Below are 15,479 nucleotides of genomic sequence, written 5' to 3'. Positions count from 1 at the left end.
CCTAAATTTCTAAGATGTACCTGATCCAATTTATTTATGTGAGAAGAAACTATCAGGCTTTAAAAACCCATAGGCATGCAGTTAAGAATTAAGGTAGCCAAGATGAAATTTACAATCATGGTAAGACATGACTATGTGTAAAATAGTGTTTGGCAACAAAAAGCTAAGCCTATTTGACTTTGTAAAATGTGCTGCATTGCAAGAGGTCGTTTTTTTAGGTTCTGGAGAGACTGAATATGAAAACGAACCTATTAAGATCTCTACCACTGGGCCATTTCCTCAACCAGAATACTCCAGAAATCCCAACTAGCAGTACTCTGTACAAAGACCGATGGGTAATGACAGGGTCCTTGTGTATCACTTTATAATCACACATACTATGCTTCGAAGCCTTGTATGGGAAGGGGAGCTTGTGGACGAGATTATCTCCCATTGTTTCCTAGAGGTGACCAGGCTCAGTTGGTAGTGGGTTGGGTGGCTTATAAGGTATGGCCTTCTAGCCAGGCGGTGGGTGGTGGTGGTGCACGCCTGTAATCCCAGCACTCTGGGAGGCAGAGGCAGGCGGATTTCTGAGTTCGAGGCCAGCCTGGTCTACAGAGTGAGTTCCAGGACAGCCAGGGCTATACAGAGAAACTCTGTCTCGAAAAACCAAAAAATAAAAAAAAGGGTATGGCCTTCTAATGTCGCTGGGGCAGGCAGGCTTTGAAAGTACAGACTGGCACCATTGGGATTCAGTTTTGTGCTTGTGGTTCAAAAAGCAAGCTGTCACCCTTCCATATCTCCTGGTTTGCCACCATGGACCCTTAACCCTGACTGGCCTGGAACCCACAGAAATCCACCAGCCTCTGCCACCTGAGTGCTGGCATTAAAGGTGTACACTGCCATACCCCGCTATTACCAAAAAAAACCCCCTTACAACTAGGGGTCCTCAAGATAGTCTGACAAGTTCAGTTTGATCCCTGAAATCCACAAGGTGAAGAGAACTGATTTGTTCCCCACTGTCTTACTTCCATGTACCCTATCATGTGCCTTCCTCCCCAATATACGAAATAAACAAAAGACCTTACATAGTACAGAGTTTACATCTGGCACACACCTGTAATGTCAGCATCCATATAAGGTTGACAGAGGAGGATCAGGAGTTGAGATAATGCTCAGTGGAATCATCAATTCCAGGCCCAGTTACATGAGACACAATCTTAAAACTAAACCAACCAACGGGGGGGGGGGGGGGGGGGGGGGGATGGCCCATCTGGTAGTATGCTTGTCTAGTATGCCCGAAGCCCTGGGTTTCAATCCCAAGAACTGTACAAACTGGGCATCACAGTGCACATCTGTTCATTCTAGCACTTGGAAAGTGGGCAGATCAAATGTTCAAGGTCAGCTGACATGACTCCAAAACAAAATAAAAACAAAAAACCCTACAACAAACCAAACAACCACAAATGAACAAAAAGAATGTTAACAGAGGGCTGGAGAGACGGCTCAGTGGTTAAGAGCACTGACTGCTCTTTCGAAGGTCCTGATTCAAATCCCAGTAACATCCATAATGTGGCTCACAAACATCCATAATGTGATCTGACACCCTCTTCTGGGGTGTCTGAAGACAGTTACAGTGTACTTAGATATAATAAATAAATCTTAGAAAAAAAAAGAATGTTGATACACCAGATCAATAGGTAAAAGTTAAATTTTAAAGGCTGTAGTTTACCTATAGGCATTTTCCCCAAAGTATCAAAACCAGTATAATTTTAGAATGACAAATATGGAGCTTAAAGCCAAATATTTAATATTTTCATTAAACTGTTTCAATACAATTTCAAACAAATGCCAACTGGAAGACAATGTCCAAAAGCTCTGAAGAAGCAAGCTTCCAGACACGGACCAAGGTCATCCTCCATTCCAGTCACAGCACTTCTGTCCACGATGGTGCAGTTGGCCAGCCTTATCCAGATTATCGCGTATTTACCTGTTAAGAAAAGAACACTTTGGCTTCAAAACTTGTAATGACATGTTAGATCGTGTTTAAGGTAAATTTTGCCTCATTTTTATGGAAAAAATTAGTCATGAGTTATTCTCTACTTGAATAGCAAGTTTTTAAGCAAAATGTAAAACTTTTAAGTATGCCTTTTTGACTTCCCCTGGAATTTAACTCTATTTGCTTACCACATCGTCAATTTTCAGAATGCTGCGCACAGTTTCAGTTGCTAGGGTCAAAGCACTGACTGACACCAACAGAGGCTGAACAACCATTTCCTCCAAAATGTTGGAGATCCCACCCTGCAGAGAAGCAGATGCCTTCAGTATCTGATCACACACAGGACAAGGGCACAGCTACCACTCACCCTCTGTACTCTCCAGGAAGGCTGATTTCTGACACAAGAAGTTCACACACCTACTTAACTAGTGCCCTCCCAGAAGACCTGTGAGGCACTGGTTTTACAACCCAGGAAATCAAAGACTAGACTAAATGCTTATAAGTTAGTAAATGACAGTTAACGAATACTATTTTCCATGGCATCATCTTTATCCTGAAGGAACATGCAGTAAGCTTGCCCGGTCTCAGGAGTGAATCCAAAATCACACTACCTTTAAGTTCAAAGCCTTCTAACCAATCAACAACGACAAAACTGTAAACGTTTCCTTCCACCACTGTTGTTCAGCAACCTTAAGCACCAGAGCATTACCTTTCGGACATTAATGCCCGTCGTCTTTTCTCCTTGGGCGTGGCGGTTTCTCAGTTCTGTTACTGTGGAGATGGGGTTGAGGCCAGCATTCTCAGCTAGCGTAGATGGAATGACTTCCATAGCGTCTGCGAAAGCGCGGACACAGTAGGACTCCATCCCGCTCAGAGCTCGGGAGTACTCAGTCAGTCTGAGGGCCAGCTCTATTTCTGGAGCACCCCCTCCTGCAATAAGAGCTCTGAAATTCACAAATATTTTTAGCTCATTTTACCCAAAGGAAGCTATTTTAAATAATTTACTATTGAACTTTAAAAAGTCAAAATACAGCGGTTTGGTTGTTTTTTAAAGGTAGGCTGGCCTGTAACTTGGATGAAGTGGAGGAGGACACAGAGCTTTTGGTCCTCCAGTGTGCCCCGCCACATCTGGTGTATGCAGGGCTGGGTGAGGCTGAACAGTCAAGTACTGTTACCAATGGTAAGTATTAAATCCCAGTCTCAAACGAATCTTCAGAATATTGGGGCCATAAAGATGGATCAGCAGGTAAAATGCCTGACACTAACCCAAGTTTGGCCCCTGGGACCTACGCGATAGTAGGAAAAAGAGATTGCCGCAATGACCCCCCCCCCCATGTGCATGCACACACGCAGTGGTGCTTGTCCTACCTCTTCTTCACTAAGCATCGGATAACACAGAGAGCGTCGTGAATGGAGCGCTCAGCTTCCTCAATCACCAGCTTGTTAGACCCACGGACGACAATTGTAACCGTTTTCCCTGGGCTTGTACAACCTGTAATCTTTAGTGGACAAATTTCAAATTAAAGTAATGGACTAAAAGAAAAAAAATAAAGCAAAATAGAAAGGTAAGAAAAAGAAAGCTTAACTGTATATTGTTACCTTGAATAGTTTTCCGGACCCATTTAAACTGACTTCCTCGGCTAGCTCGGCGGAGCCCAGCATGTCAGCAGTGAACTGGTCAATGTGAGCAACTGGTTTGGTTCCAATCGTCTGGGAAAAGACAATCCAGAGCACAAATCAAGACAGCGTGTGCTAGAGAAGGATTCAATGGAGAACAACAAGCATTTGTCTGGTATTTTATTCAAGGCACTAGATTCAACACTGCACTGCAGAACAAAACCCCACTGCAGGGCCTGCAGCCACGGCTCAGTAGCTAAGAGGCTGGTTGTCCGACAGCACCCACATGGCAGGTCATAGCCCCAGGTGGACCTGAAGCCCAACCTGGGCCTCTTAAGAGGACCGTGTAGTGAGGAGAGATACACGCATGCAAGCACATACATGAAAGAAAACCTTAAAAAACAAAACAAAAAACACAAACCATAACATAAAAATCAAACCCACAATACATGTTAGTGGGTATTTTTGCACACATTTTTACCTTACAGATGAATTCAATGTCTTCTCTTTCAATGTCCTTAACCACCATAATCTTCATCTTATTCAGAAAATGTAATGCAAGATCACTAAGGGCATCTCTAAAATACAAAAGGGTTTGTTATCTCAGGTTTAAAAAGTGTTATTGTTCAGTACTTGAGATTTTAATTTTACTCTTACTCAAAATTCTGCCCCTTCCTTCTTTTTGAGACAAACTCAGAAACCCGCCTGCTTCTGTCTCCCAAGTGCTGCATCGAAGGCTTGTGACCTTATTCTTAGTAGGAGTTCAAAATTCTTCTGAAGGTTTCTAATTGTACTAGAAAAATTACTATGACACAAAACTGTACAACACAAGTAAGTGGGTCATTTCTCTTAAGAAATGAGTACATTTTGCTAAGTGAACATTTATTTTATGATATTTAGAAGCGCAATTCTCACAAACTACCAGACACAATCCTGGTAATAGTAATCCTATGATCTAGCAAGACAGACATTACCATCACTGATCAAAGCTAAGCAGAAACCATTTTGGGGAACAATTCACTGAACAGCTGGCCTCTTTTACTGCTCGCAAAGGGCTCTATGTGCCTTCTGGCCTAGCTGATGAGGGGAGTAATGGGAATATAAGAAAAACATTCCAGAAATGGAGAAAAAAAAGGTTAAGTTCAAATTTGTGAATTAACTTATCTATGCAGTGCCCATAAATACTGTTTTTTAGTTAATTCAGCAAGGGTTTTTCACTGTTTTGAGGCGATTTCACACACCCCAGGCTAGCCTAGAATTTTACCCTGGTAGCTGGACCCTGACCCCATCCCTCCTGCCCCAAGCACTAAAATTAAAACATGTAACACCACACCCAGTTAAGCCATGCTGGAGAGCAAACCTACTGTAGTATATACCCTTAAGCAAACACATACAAATATTTTTAAAAAGTTACTTGTAGGATCCCCAAATCAATCATAAACTCAGGGATAAGAAAGTAAATAGAACAGACCTTAGGATAGACTTCTGTATGAGAAGGACATTACATCCTGTTTTCTTAATTTGCTTCACCAAATTTAAAATATAGGCTCTCTCTTCTCGAAGCACTCGATCCATCTGGGCATAGTCAGATACTACTATCTGATTATCCATCTGATGGGAACAAGAACACAGCAAGAGATTTTAATGTTAAATAAAAGACCAGCCCACACCTACCAGTCATACAGATATGCACAGAAAAGGGTATAAAATTATATATATAAATAGAACTATTCTATTTATTTATTATGTTTTGTTTCAGTTTTTTGTAATTTTTTTAAGCCAGGGTTTCTTGGTATAATCAAAGCTGTCCCAGAATTTAACTTCCTCCAAAGACAAGGTTGCCCTTGAATTCAGGAGATCTACGTGCCTCTGCCTCTAAAGTGCCAGGATTAAAGGCATTCATGAGTACCATCTGGCTAAAGCTGATTCTTTTTAGTCACACCCATTACTGGTTTCTGTCTGTTTGAAAGATAAGACCTCACTCTGTAGGTCACAGCTCAGGCTGGCCTTGAATGACACCTTTGAGTACTGGGATATAGAAATATAGGTATATATGACCACACCAGGCTCTACTGCTTCTCAAAACTTTTTGTGTACATTTTTATTAACTGAAAAATGCAAATCCCCTAAAAGAAATTGTTCTATATATCATATATAGTACAGAAATCATCCTTTCTACTCTGTGGCTTGTCATTATATGTATGCATGCGTGTGTGTCTGTGTGTATACACAAACACACATATACATACATATAGAGAGCGCGAGCGTGCGCAAACGCACAAAAAATAACCATCGATTTTCGTTCCAATTTTAGTATATGTGCTGCCAAAGCTAGCACAACCATCAATTTTCATATGGCTATTTTTTTAGAAACAAAATACTGAACACACCTATATGTTGGCAGAATATAGTAAAAACAAATCTTGAGTTGCCAACACACTTTTTAGAGAACACACTAATACGGTAATATCTTACATAAAAAAATATTTTTTATAGTTTGGCTATCAAGTTAAGGCTCCACTTGCACAAACAGCTCAGGAAGCTAGATACAATCTGCAAACTCAAGGAATGAGTACAACACACACATTTTTTATTTCATACAAACACCTATCCTCAGTCTCCTCTTAATTACTTGTAGCAGCGACAATTTCTGATTTTGTCTCAATTTCTTAGTTTGGAGAAGTACATTTTAAAGACATCACTAGAACCAGCATTTTCTGTTTTCATCTTAAAGAACACACCTTAGAAAATTAATAAGTAGGAAACCAGCTTGGATTTTACTTACATCTGTTTTAGGAGCAGATAAGCAAAACTGAATAAGCCCAATCTTAGCCTTTTCAACTCTTGTTATGCCAGAATTTGCCACTTTCTGCGTGAGAACGAGGCCTTCCACCAGCTCACAGTCATCTATTGTCCCACTAGGAAAAACAATCAGAGCAAAGTGCTTTGGGCTCATTCATTCTCAGAACCCGTTCCGGGACCTCTTGGCTACACTTCCATCCTACCATAAGGAAATACAAGCAAACCCTCGAGATCGCCTTACAATAAAGATCAAGCCAGCAAGCATTTCTAATGTTCCCTTTCAGAGTTATTTTCACTTGTTACGTCCACTGGCCCAGGCAGGAAGGTCAGAGTAAGAATGCATTTGTTTTCAAAGGGTTTTGTGGAGACAGAACCTCCCTCTAGTTCAGACTGTCATGGAACTCACAATTTATTCCAGGCTGTCCTTGATTTCATAGCTAGCCTCCCACCGCAGCCAACCAATTGTATTATATGTTTAAGCCACCCCTAGCTTACTCTTCAAAGTTATCTGGTTTTCGCAAAACTGTAACTGAAATCAGAGAGGCTTACCCAAGCTTCTTAACTATTTTAATATCTCTAAGATCTACACTGGTAGCTGTGGCCGGGTCGATCACTTTCATCACTGCATTGACACTCATTGGAGAGAGTAGACTTGAATACTGAGAGACAACCTAGATTTAAGACAGAAAGTTACTTCCACAGAAGCAACAATTTAAGAAATACATACCTACTATGAATTTACAAGGTTTGTTATTACCTATTTGGACACAGTAGATGAGACACTAAAGTTAAAAGTTGCTTTCCCCACCCTAATTTCTCCATTTCCCCCCATTCTGTAAATTGGGAATGGCTATATAAAATCCTAAAAACAGTAGATTTTAAAACCTTACGACAACATTTTCACAATATTATATAATTACCTATGTTGACAGAAATTCTATGAGCCCCTTTGATTTTGGAGATGAGAAAGTTCCCAATATTAAAGCCTAGTTTTGGCCTTTTTTAAAAGATGTATTTATTGCACGCTGTAGCAGCAGTCTTCAGACACACCAGGAAAGGGCATCAGATTCCTTTACAGATGGTTGTGAGTCACCATGTGGGTACTGGGAACTGAACTCAGAACCGCTGGAAGAGCAGTTGGTGCTCTTAACCATTGAGCCATCTCTCCAGACCCCTAGTTTTTGCTTTGGCAAAAATTGTTAAAATGCAGTAAATGAAAAAGTGCAAATAGCTATTACACCTATGGGAAACGAAATTCTTTTGATTTCAGGACAGGGTTTCTCTGTATAACCCTGGTTTTCTTAGAACTTACTTTGTAGACCAGGCTGGCTTCAAACTCAGACCTGCTTGCTTGCCTGTGCCTGCTGAGTGTGAAATCAAAGGTATGTGCCACCACGTCCAGCTAAAAGCTCTTTATTCTTTTGTTAGCCTTACTGATCATTTTGCCCCAATCTTTTTTTTTTTTTTTTTTAGTTTTTTTGGAGACAGGGTTTCTCTGAATAGCTCAGGTTGTCCTGGAACTCACTCTGTAGACCAGGCTGGCCTCAAACTCAGAAATCCGCCTGCTTCTGCCTCCCAGATTAATCTGTTGGGATTAAAGGAGTGCGCCACCACCTCCCAGTAGTTTACCTCAATGTTAAAACCAATTCCACTATAGAAATCATTATTACTAGTCTTGAGGCAGTGTTAGATAGAATTTAGCAATCAATGCTCACAGCATCATAACACACCCTTAACTATAACCTAATTCTCCCTTAGTGGTAGTCTCACCTTTGAATTCAAGGAAGTGGTTGCACTATTTAACAAAGTTTCTCTGTCGCTCAGTTGCACAGGGCGAGACATGTCAGTAAGGATTTCCAGACCCTTTTCCAAAGCTTTCTGGAATGACTCGGAAATGATGGTTGGATGTATACCTGCCATTTATGAACCAAGTTAATTAAAAACTACTTAGTTATTACTATTTTAAAATTATTTACTTATTAAAATGTCAAAATAAACTAATACTTTCTCTTTTTTTCTTGTGGTACTGAGGTTGACCCCAGGACCTCTAGCATGATAGGCAAATCAAAACCACTAAACTATACCAAAGGCTCCAAATACTCATCATACAAATTAATTTATAATTCAGTTGTAAACAGAATGGCTTAAATAATTGTTTATTACTGTTAATACCTAACTTCTCAATTTGAAACTGATGAAGCACTCTTTCACGCAATATTAAAGCTGAAACCAATTTTATGCTTTCTAAAACAGCCAATATATTTACTTTAAGTCAAAACAACAGGAGGGTTGCTGGATAAACACTACTTATCAAAGCAAACACTAATCCTCTCATTTAAGACATCTCTCTAAGCCTGAGATTAATAATATTACTACCATTTATTTTTGAAAAGCAGAATTCTATTTCAACAAAAATTCTTGCAAAAATAAGCAAAATAGAAATTCTTGACAAAAGAGTAGTTACTTCAAGTTAAATCTCACATTACTTAATAGTTTGGCTTTTTACGTCTGCCTTTTTCTCTGTCGTTCTTCAGTGATAAGAACTGTATTATATGCTACATACCTTTCTGCAGAAGCTTGGTGCAGGAGTCTAGAAGAGAGCCAGCGATGATGACAACTGACGTGGTGCCATCCCCTGCTTCGATGTCTTGAGCTTTAGAGAGTTCCACCAGCTATGTGAACACAACATGCCAAGATGCTAAGTAACACCTAACCCAAACCATCACACCAATATCACCTACACAGAATTAGAAAATGCAATACATTCCTGACATCTGATTTTTAGTTTGCTTTGGGTTGCAATTAAAGATGAAAATCCATGTATTTATGGCACACAAAATTGTTCTTATGATTTCTAGTTTAAATTGTAGATTCTAAGTTCTCAGAAAACTCTGTCTGAGGTCCTATCCAAAAGTATCACTACTTAGGGATGAGGACATGGCTCAGGAGTGCTTGCCTGGAAGGAGCGCTTGAGAAGCCTTGGGGGTTTTGAGCTCCAAGCAGCATAAAGGAGGTGCGGTGGTGCTCATGTAATTCCAGTGCCTTCAAAGTAGACACTGGCCCCCATTATCCTTTGCTACAAAGCAGTTCTAGGCTGGCCTAGGCCAAAATGATACCCTGTGTTAAAAAAAAGTATCAGGTCTTACAGCTATCTTACATAGATGGAGACCTATGAAGTCATTCTTAAACACCTTTGTCAAGTCTTTCTGAAGTGACCACACAGAAACATAACCTTACTTCAGAAGCCATCCGTAAGTAATGAAAGGAGACCTTTTGTGAAGCATGTTGTCTATGATAGGCTGAAATGATCCTTTTGCTTCAGAGTACTTAAGATTACAGAATTTGTTGTACCCAACAGTACATTCTAACAGAGAGCAATTTCCTAAAGCTTATTTTTGCTAATACAACTTCACTTGCCACAAGACTAAATGTGACTCTTGAATAGGAATTGAACATCTGATATGTGATTAAAATTATTTTGTTTTCCAAGAGTAGTATAAGTTCTTGTTGAGCTTGTACAATTCCATGGAACCAGCAAAAAACAACAAAAGTTAAATAAAAAAAAAAAAAAACTGATACAACACCAAGAACATTATATTAAAAATGTACATTTTTAGCATAAAGATAAAAAGATTCTCCATGTTTAAATAGTATCAAATTTAGCTCTACTGAGATTCTTACAAGTGCACTTAAAAACAAACCACTTACGCAGACAGCTCATGCCCACACACATCCTCCCCAGGACTCAGGAGGGTGAGGCTGGATGCTGCCACGGTCAAGGATATACTGTGACCAACCGTCTCTAGGGCTACTCAATACGTCTCAAGCCAAACCACTCCGTGCACTTACCATCCTGGCTGCTGGGTGCAATACCTGCATCTGTTTCAGAATGGTGGCACCATCATTCGTAATGGTCACATCGCCTTTTCCATCTTGAATCTGGAAAGTTTGTTTTTTAAAACTTTAATGCAACATTCTATTTGCTCTATTCAATTTACTGTTACATACAAGTTAGTTTATATATGTATACTGCTTAACTCAAAATTCCTTTCCTTAGTAAAACAATATAAGAACATTCAGATCAACTCAACTTTACAAAAGAAGGAACTGGCTCTGCCCGGGTTGCTCTACTACATGTGTGTGTCTGTACATATTTGAGCACAGTGCTCAGAGACCAGGGGTGTCAGATCCTGTGCATCTCACGGCGGCAGCACAGCCTCACAGCCTGGGTCCATCCTTCTGGCCCCTGCTCAGGGCATGTACAGTAAGTAGTCTAGAGGTGAAGCTCATTCAGGAAAGGTCAAGCATGAGGACTCTAGTTCAGATCCCCCAAATTCCTTGGTTAGCCATATTGGTTTATCACATTTTTGATTGCTCATTAGCTCTCAATTTGACACATCAATCCAAAACTGTAAGACTGTATCTGTTTTATGCTGCCAGTCAATTAAGAAAAAGTTTGAAAAGTTGAACTGGGCACAGCAGCTTACACTTGTAATCCTAGCATTCCAGAGGCTGAGGCAGGATTAAGCTCACGTTTCAAAATAAGCGAACAGCCAAAAAAACATGCTAGCACAAGCCTGTGATCCCAGCACTTCAAGCAGAAGCAAGAGGATCAAGAGACAGTCTCAGTTAATTTTGACTGTCTCAAAAAAAAAAAGCATTAAAATACATAGTTAAATACTACCCAAGTAATGTCTCCTCCTTCTGATGCACTATAAGACCTTTGGAGGAGCTGGAGGAGGAAGAGGTGGCAGTACATAAACAGGCTCCAGCTCACAGCCTTGCTCCATCCTAGGCAAGTCTTCTACCACAGAACTATTTGCCAGCCCCCAAAACAGCACCACCTTTCATCAAACCTTAGAATTTAAACAAGTTCTCAATAAGTAATGAACTATTTTTTTTTATTTTACCATTTTGTCCATTCCTTTAGGTCCAAGGCTTGTTCTAATAGCATCAGCAACTGCTGTTAAAATAGAAGAAAAACAGAAAGTCGCATACTGAACCAAGACTTAAAAAAGCAAAGTGTTTTGTTTCAAATTTGTCCGTATTAGGATATGGTATATAATAGCTTATTGTGCCCCTACAACTTCATGCCTAATAATAACCCTAACAGACACTAGAATACTACACGTTATGTCCATGTAGAACAAATTTTCAAGATTCCTGTGAGAATCAAAATGGCATAATCTAAAGTTCTTAGTTTTATTTCCTCTCTTCCTTAACAGTACAAGCAGCAGTGAGACAGCTAAGCTAAGCATCCTAATGTAGTACACAACTCATCCATTAGCTTCTCTCCCCAACAAAAACATAATCCGCTGAGAAAATATATGTGGGACCCATAGTCTAATAATTCTTCTGTATCCCTTAACTAGTATATGCTTTTCGCCATATCAGGTAAAGAATAGGTAATTAAATAGAAAATACCTTGTATAACAATGTTTTATGTATGTCATACCTTTGGTCTAGCAGTCATTACCAAAGTTTCAGATGATTTTAGTGGACCTGTTTCAAGATATTCACTACTAAAATATTACAGTATTTTAAAATCCACAGCTTTAGAAGGTTAATCTATAACACAAGCTAGTGACTGTTAAATGATTTACAGAGTTACCAGTATTTTCTGTCTGTGAAATCTTCCTCACCATTAGCAAGTATTGTCTTTATTTGAGAGGGTGTGGATAACTCCAGAATGAACTGAACTCAAGCTTTATCTGGAAGAAGCCTTTCTCACTTCCTACAGTTTTGTTTTGACTTGGAAAAACTAGTTTGCCCTTTGCTCTTTTATTAACTATCTAGATAACTTTACAGGCAATTTGGGTAACCAATTCTGCCTATGAGCATGGCTCCTTCTGTCCTGCTGTAATTTTGTGCACCCTTCCTTTGAAAAGTGACTGTTCTTGACAGTTTAAGTCAACTTGACCCAAGCTAAAGTCATCTCAGAGGAGGACTCCTCTCAAGTTAAGAAAAAGTCAATTAAGACTGTGTGCAGGCAAGCCTGTAGGGCATTGTCTTAAGGGGGGAAGGGTTTAGTCTTTTGTGGGTGGGTCCATTCCTGGGCTGGTGGTCCTGGGTTTGTAAGAAAGCAGGTTGAGGGGCTGGAGGGATGGCTCAACAGATGGATAAGAGATGGCTACTCTTCCAGAGGTCTTGAGTTCAATTCCCAGTACCCACAACCATGTATAACCACAGTCCTGTGGGATCCAATGCCTTCTAGTGTGCTAATATACATACAAAGCACCCACATACAGAAATAAACCCGTGTAACCTGTGTTTTCACAGTAATAGAAACCCTAGCTAAGATGGCTGGCCGAATTAAACTCATTTCTTAATATAGCATACCCTCTCTTGGTCACTCCAATGACCCTAGAATTGATCTTTCAACACCCCAATGACTCCACCACTACATATGTAATTAATGAACTCAATAAACTTCCAGGTGTCAGGTATTCACTGCAAACATCCAAAAGACTCTTATGTGGTCCACCTGGCTTCTCCTTAAGGCCCATCCTGCACACTCACCTGACAGCACTACCACATTCCAGTCACCTGGGCTGGTGGCCAAGATCCTTGCAAGGTTTCCGTCACATACTTTCACATTTAACCCTCCCAGCAACGCTGCAAATAAACTGTTACCTCTCCCAACTTAAAGAGACACTGAAAATAAAGTCCATGATTTCCTGGATCCCAGGACCTTCAAAAGATATGACAACATGCCTGTCCACTTCTCAACTCATGCATCTTTTTCTCTAACCCAAATAAGCCCTAGCAATATCTCTAAGGCTTTGTTCTTAATTTTCCTTCCATATTTTTTTCTTTTACAGTTAAGTTTCTCTAAATGCTCACAATTACACAAAGCAACTTTTTATCTTCAGGGAATTGACAGGAAGGGAACTTTGGTTAGAAGCATGAAGTAACACCTGCAGAGAATAAAACTCAGTGTCTGATTTTCATCATGTGCTTTACAACCCACCTGCCAGTTCAATGCAATTTATACTATCCGATATAAGTACTACGGAGACAAAGAAAGTTCATTTAACTTGGACCTTTAAAAAAACACTATGCCGTCTACACCTAGGTTTAATAAACAGCCAAGCTTTAGTTCTAAAGAGTCAGATCTCAAGGATCATTGCTTTCAGTTTTTTATACGGTTGTCTGCACCAATGTGACGAACACCACCCATGCCTGCAGGAGATGAACAGAGGAGCAGCGCGTCCCACAATGGGGCGTGTCGTGTCCGAGGCCTCCACGCCCGGAGTGCTTGGGAGAAAAGCGGCGCTCCACCGGACGAGACCACCCTGAAGGAACACAACCCACCCAGGGCCAAGGTCACAGTGAGAGGCTGGGCCGTACGGTCGCCGGCCGGGCCGGCGAGGAGGTGATACCTTTGGCCGCGGAAATATTGCTGAAGCGGATCTGGGCCGGCTTGTCGCGGTCCTGGTAGGCGGCTTTCCCGCGGCTGCCGGGCCCCGCGGCGGGCGCCCCGCTTCGGGAAGCTACGTTCTCCGGCATGGCGACCTTGATGGCGTCTGCGCGGGTTCAGGAGGACCGATGGACACGGATTCCGGCTTGCTGTGGAGTAACGGTCTCTCTGACCGCCACCTCCACGAACCTTCCAGAAAGCGACGCCGGGAGAGAAGGCGGAAACCGAGAAAGGGGCCTGCGGGAGAGCCGGCGCAGACGTGACGTCAGGGGCTGTCTGCAGCACGCCGGCTGCGCAGCCTGCGCGCGGAGATCCGGCCTGCAGACTGTCAACCCCGCCCCGTGCCCGGCGCCGAGGTGGAGAGGGAGGTTTTATAGGCGTGGCTGAGGCCGCTCTAGGTGCAGCGGAGCCACAAGCTCCTGTTGAGGAAGCTGCGACAGCTCTGGCTTTGTTCCGGAGTGGGTGTGGCGCAGCGGCTTTTTATGGACAGCTATGTCTAAATTCTATTCCTAGTTTATTCACTTTGTAAAGGTGTTGGAGGAGAGATTTGCCATGAATAGTTTCCTCCCTTTTTGTCTATATTTTGGCTGCCTAGGGATTTAAATACACTAGTTAAATGGCGCAGAATCTTAATAGTTGTGGAGCGTTGACTGCCTGTCAAATCCCGTCTGCCTTCTAGTTAAGACCTCTTCCATAAATATAGCCACTGACTCTTAGGGAACATAAACATTCTTGCAACCGATTAGTTATCTGCTGAACAGAGTGTGAAGTCTTTACACCCTTTACTTTATCTAATCCTACTCATAATCCCATGAAATAGGTGTCATTGTCTTGACTTCATGGATGATGAAGGTAAAGCCAACGTCAACCAGTAAGGCAGTGGAAGCCAGCACAGAACCTAGACTCTGTCTTTAGGTAAACTTCCAAGGTTTCTATAACCACTACCATTGACTAGGGAAGATTATATAGGTAATACTCATCCAGTAGTAGTTCACAGTTAATAGTTGAGAGCCCATAAGGTACCAGATGCCTGCAATAGGTTAAGGAACAATTGCTTCATGGACTTAGTCCTGTGATCATGAGCATTTACATGCGCTCATGCTATTAAGACTAAGATGAAGTTTTCAAACCTCCCCCTGGGGGCACATCTTTTTCAAAGACCAGCTTACCCCTCCCTCGAAGCACATAAATAAATATTCTATGGTTGTTGAGACAGGTGACTTATATGAAGAGAACAGGTACTGGTACTTGAGATGTATCCTGTAGTTTCAGACATTCAAATGCTTGGTCCCCAGTGGGTAACTCTGACTGGAGAAGCTTAGGAGGTACAGCCTTGCCGGAGTAAGTATATCACTGGGGCAGAGTTTGTTGCAAAAGCTGCCAGCCAGTCCCAGTCTGTGTCCTGCTTCCTGTTCGCAAGGTGAGATGTGAGCTCTCCCTTCTCCATGCCCACCTGTTGCCAAGCTTCCCTTGCGCTCTTCCTAGCGCTCACGAAGTCCTGGAACCGTAAAGGGGGGTGGGGGGATGGAGGGCTGGGGAGGTAGGGGGTGGGAGGGAAGAAGGGGGGAATGCTTCTCTCTATAAATTGCCTTCCTCTTGGTGTGTGTGTGTTTGTTTGTTTACTTGTTTTTGAGATAAGGTTTCTTTGTGTACTTTGACTGT

General features: G+C 41.5%; 1 protein-coding gene across 1 annotated transcript; it reads right to left on the bottom strand.

Annotated features, from left to right (window-relative positions):
* Positions 1-1,766: 1,766 nt before the first annotated feature.
* Positions 1,767-14,063, bottom strand: Cct4 (chaperonin containing TCP1 subunit 4). The gene is made up of 14 exons (XM_052198019.1): positions 13,780-14,063; positions 11,308-11,360; positions 10,247-10,336; positions 8,961-9,069; positions 8,168-8,310; positions 6,947-7,068; positions 6,381-6,513; positions 5,067-5,206; positions 4,077-4,173; positions 3,578-3,688; positions 3,347-3,477; positions 2,688-2,922; positions 2,167-2,280; positions 1,767-1,969 (listed from the first exon to the last, which is right to left on the bottom strand). Exons 1-14 carry the CDS (start codon positions 13,904-13,906, stop codon positions 1,955-1,957), a joined length of 1,620 nt encoding a protein of 539 aa, XP_052053979.1. The 5' UTR covers positions 13,907-14,063; the 3' UTR covers positions 1,767-1,954.
* Between the last annotated feature and the right edge of the window lie 1,416 nt (positions 14,064-15,479).

This window comes from Apodemus sylvaticus, chromosome 11, assembly GCF_947179515.1.
Source record: "Apodemus sylvaticus chromosome 11, mApoSyl1.1, whole genome shotgun sequence".
Classification (NCBI taxonomy): domain Eukaryota; kingdom Metazoa; phylum Chordata; class Mammalia; order Rodentia; family Muridae; genus Apodemus; species Apodemus sylvaticus.
The sequence above is the reverse complement of the archived record's forward strand: the minus strand, read 5'-3'. Positions and strand labels throughout refer to the sequence as shown.

Excerpts from the sequence above, each read along its gene's own strand:
- Cct4 (XM_052198019.1), bottom strand. The coding sequence starts at position 13,906 with ATGCCGGAGAACGTAGCTTCCCGAAGCGGGGCGCCCGCCGCGGGGCCC. Across the intron at positions 11,361-13,779 it reads CAATATTTCCGCGGCCAAAG|CAGTTGCTGATGCTATTAGA; the intron begins GTATCACCTCCT and ends CTATTTTAACAG. Across the intron at positions 2,923-3,346 it reads CGATGCTTAGTGAAGAAGAG|AGCTCTTATTGCAGGAGGGG; the intron begins GTAGGACAAGCA and ends TGTGAATTTCAG.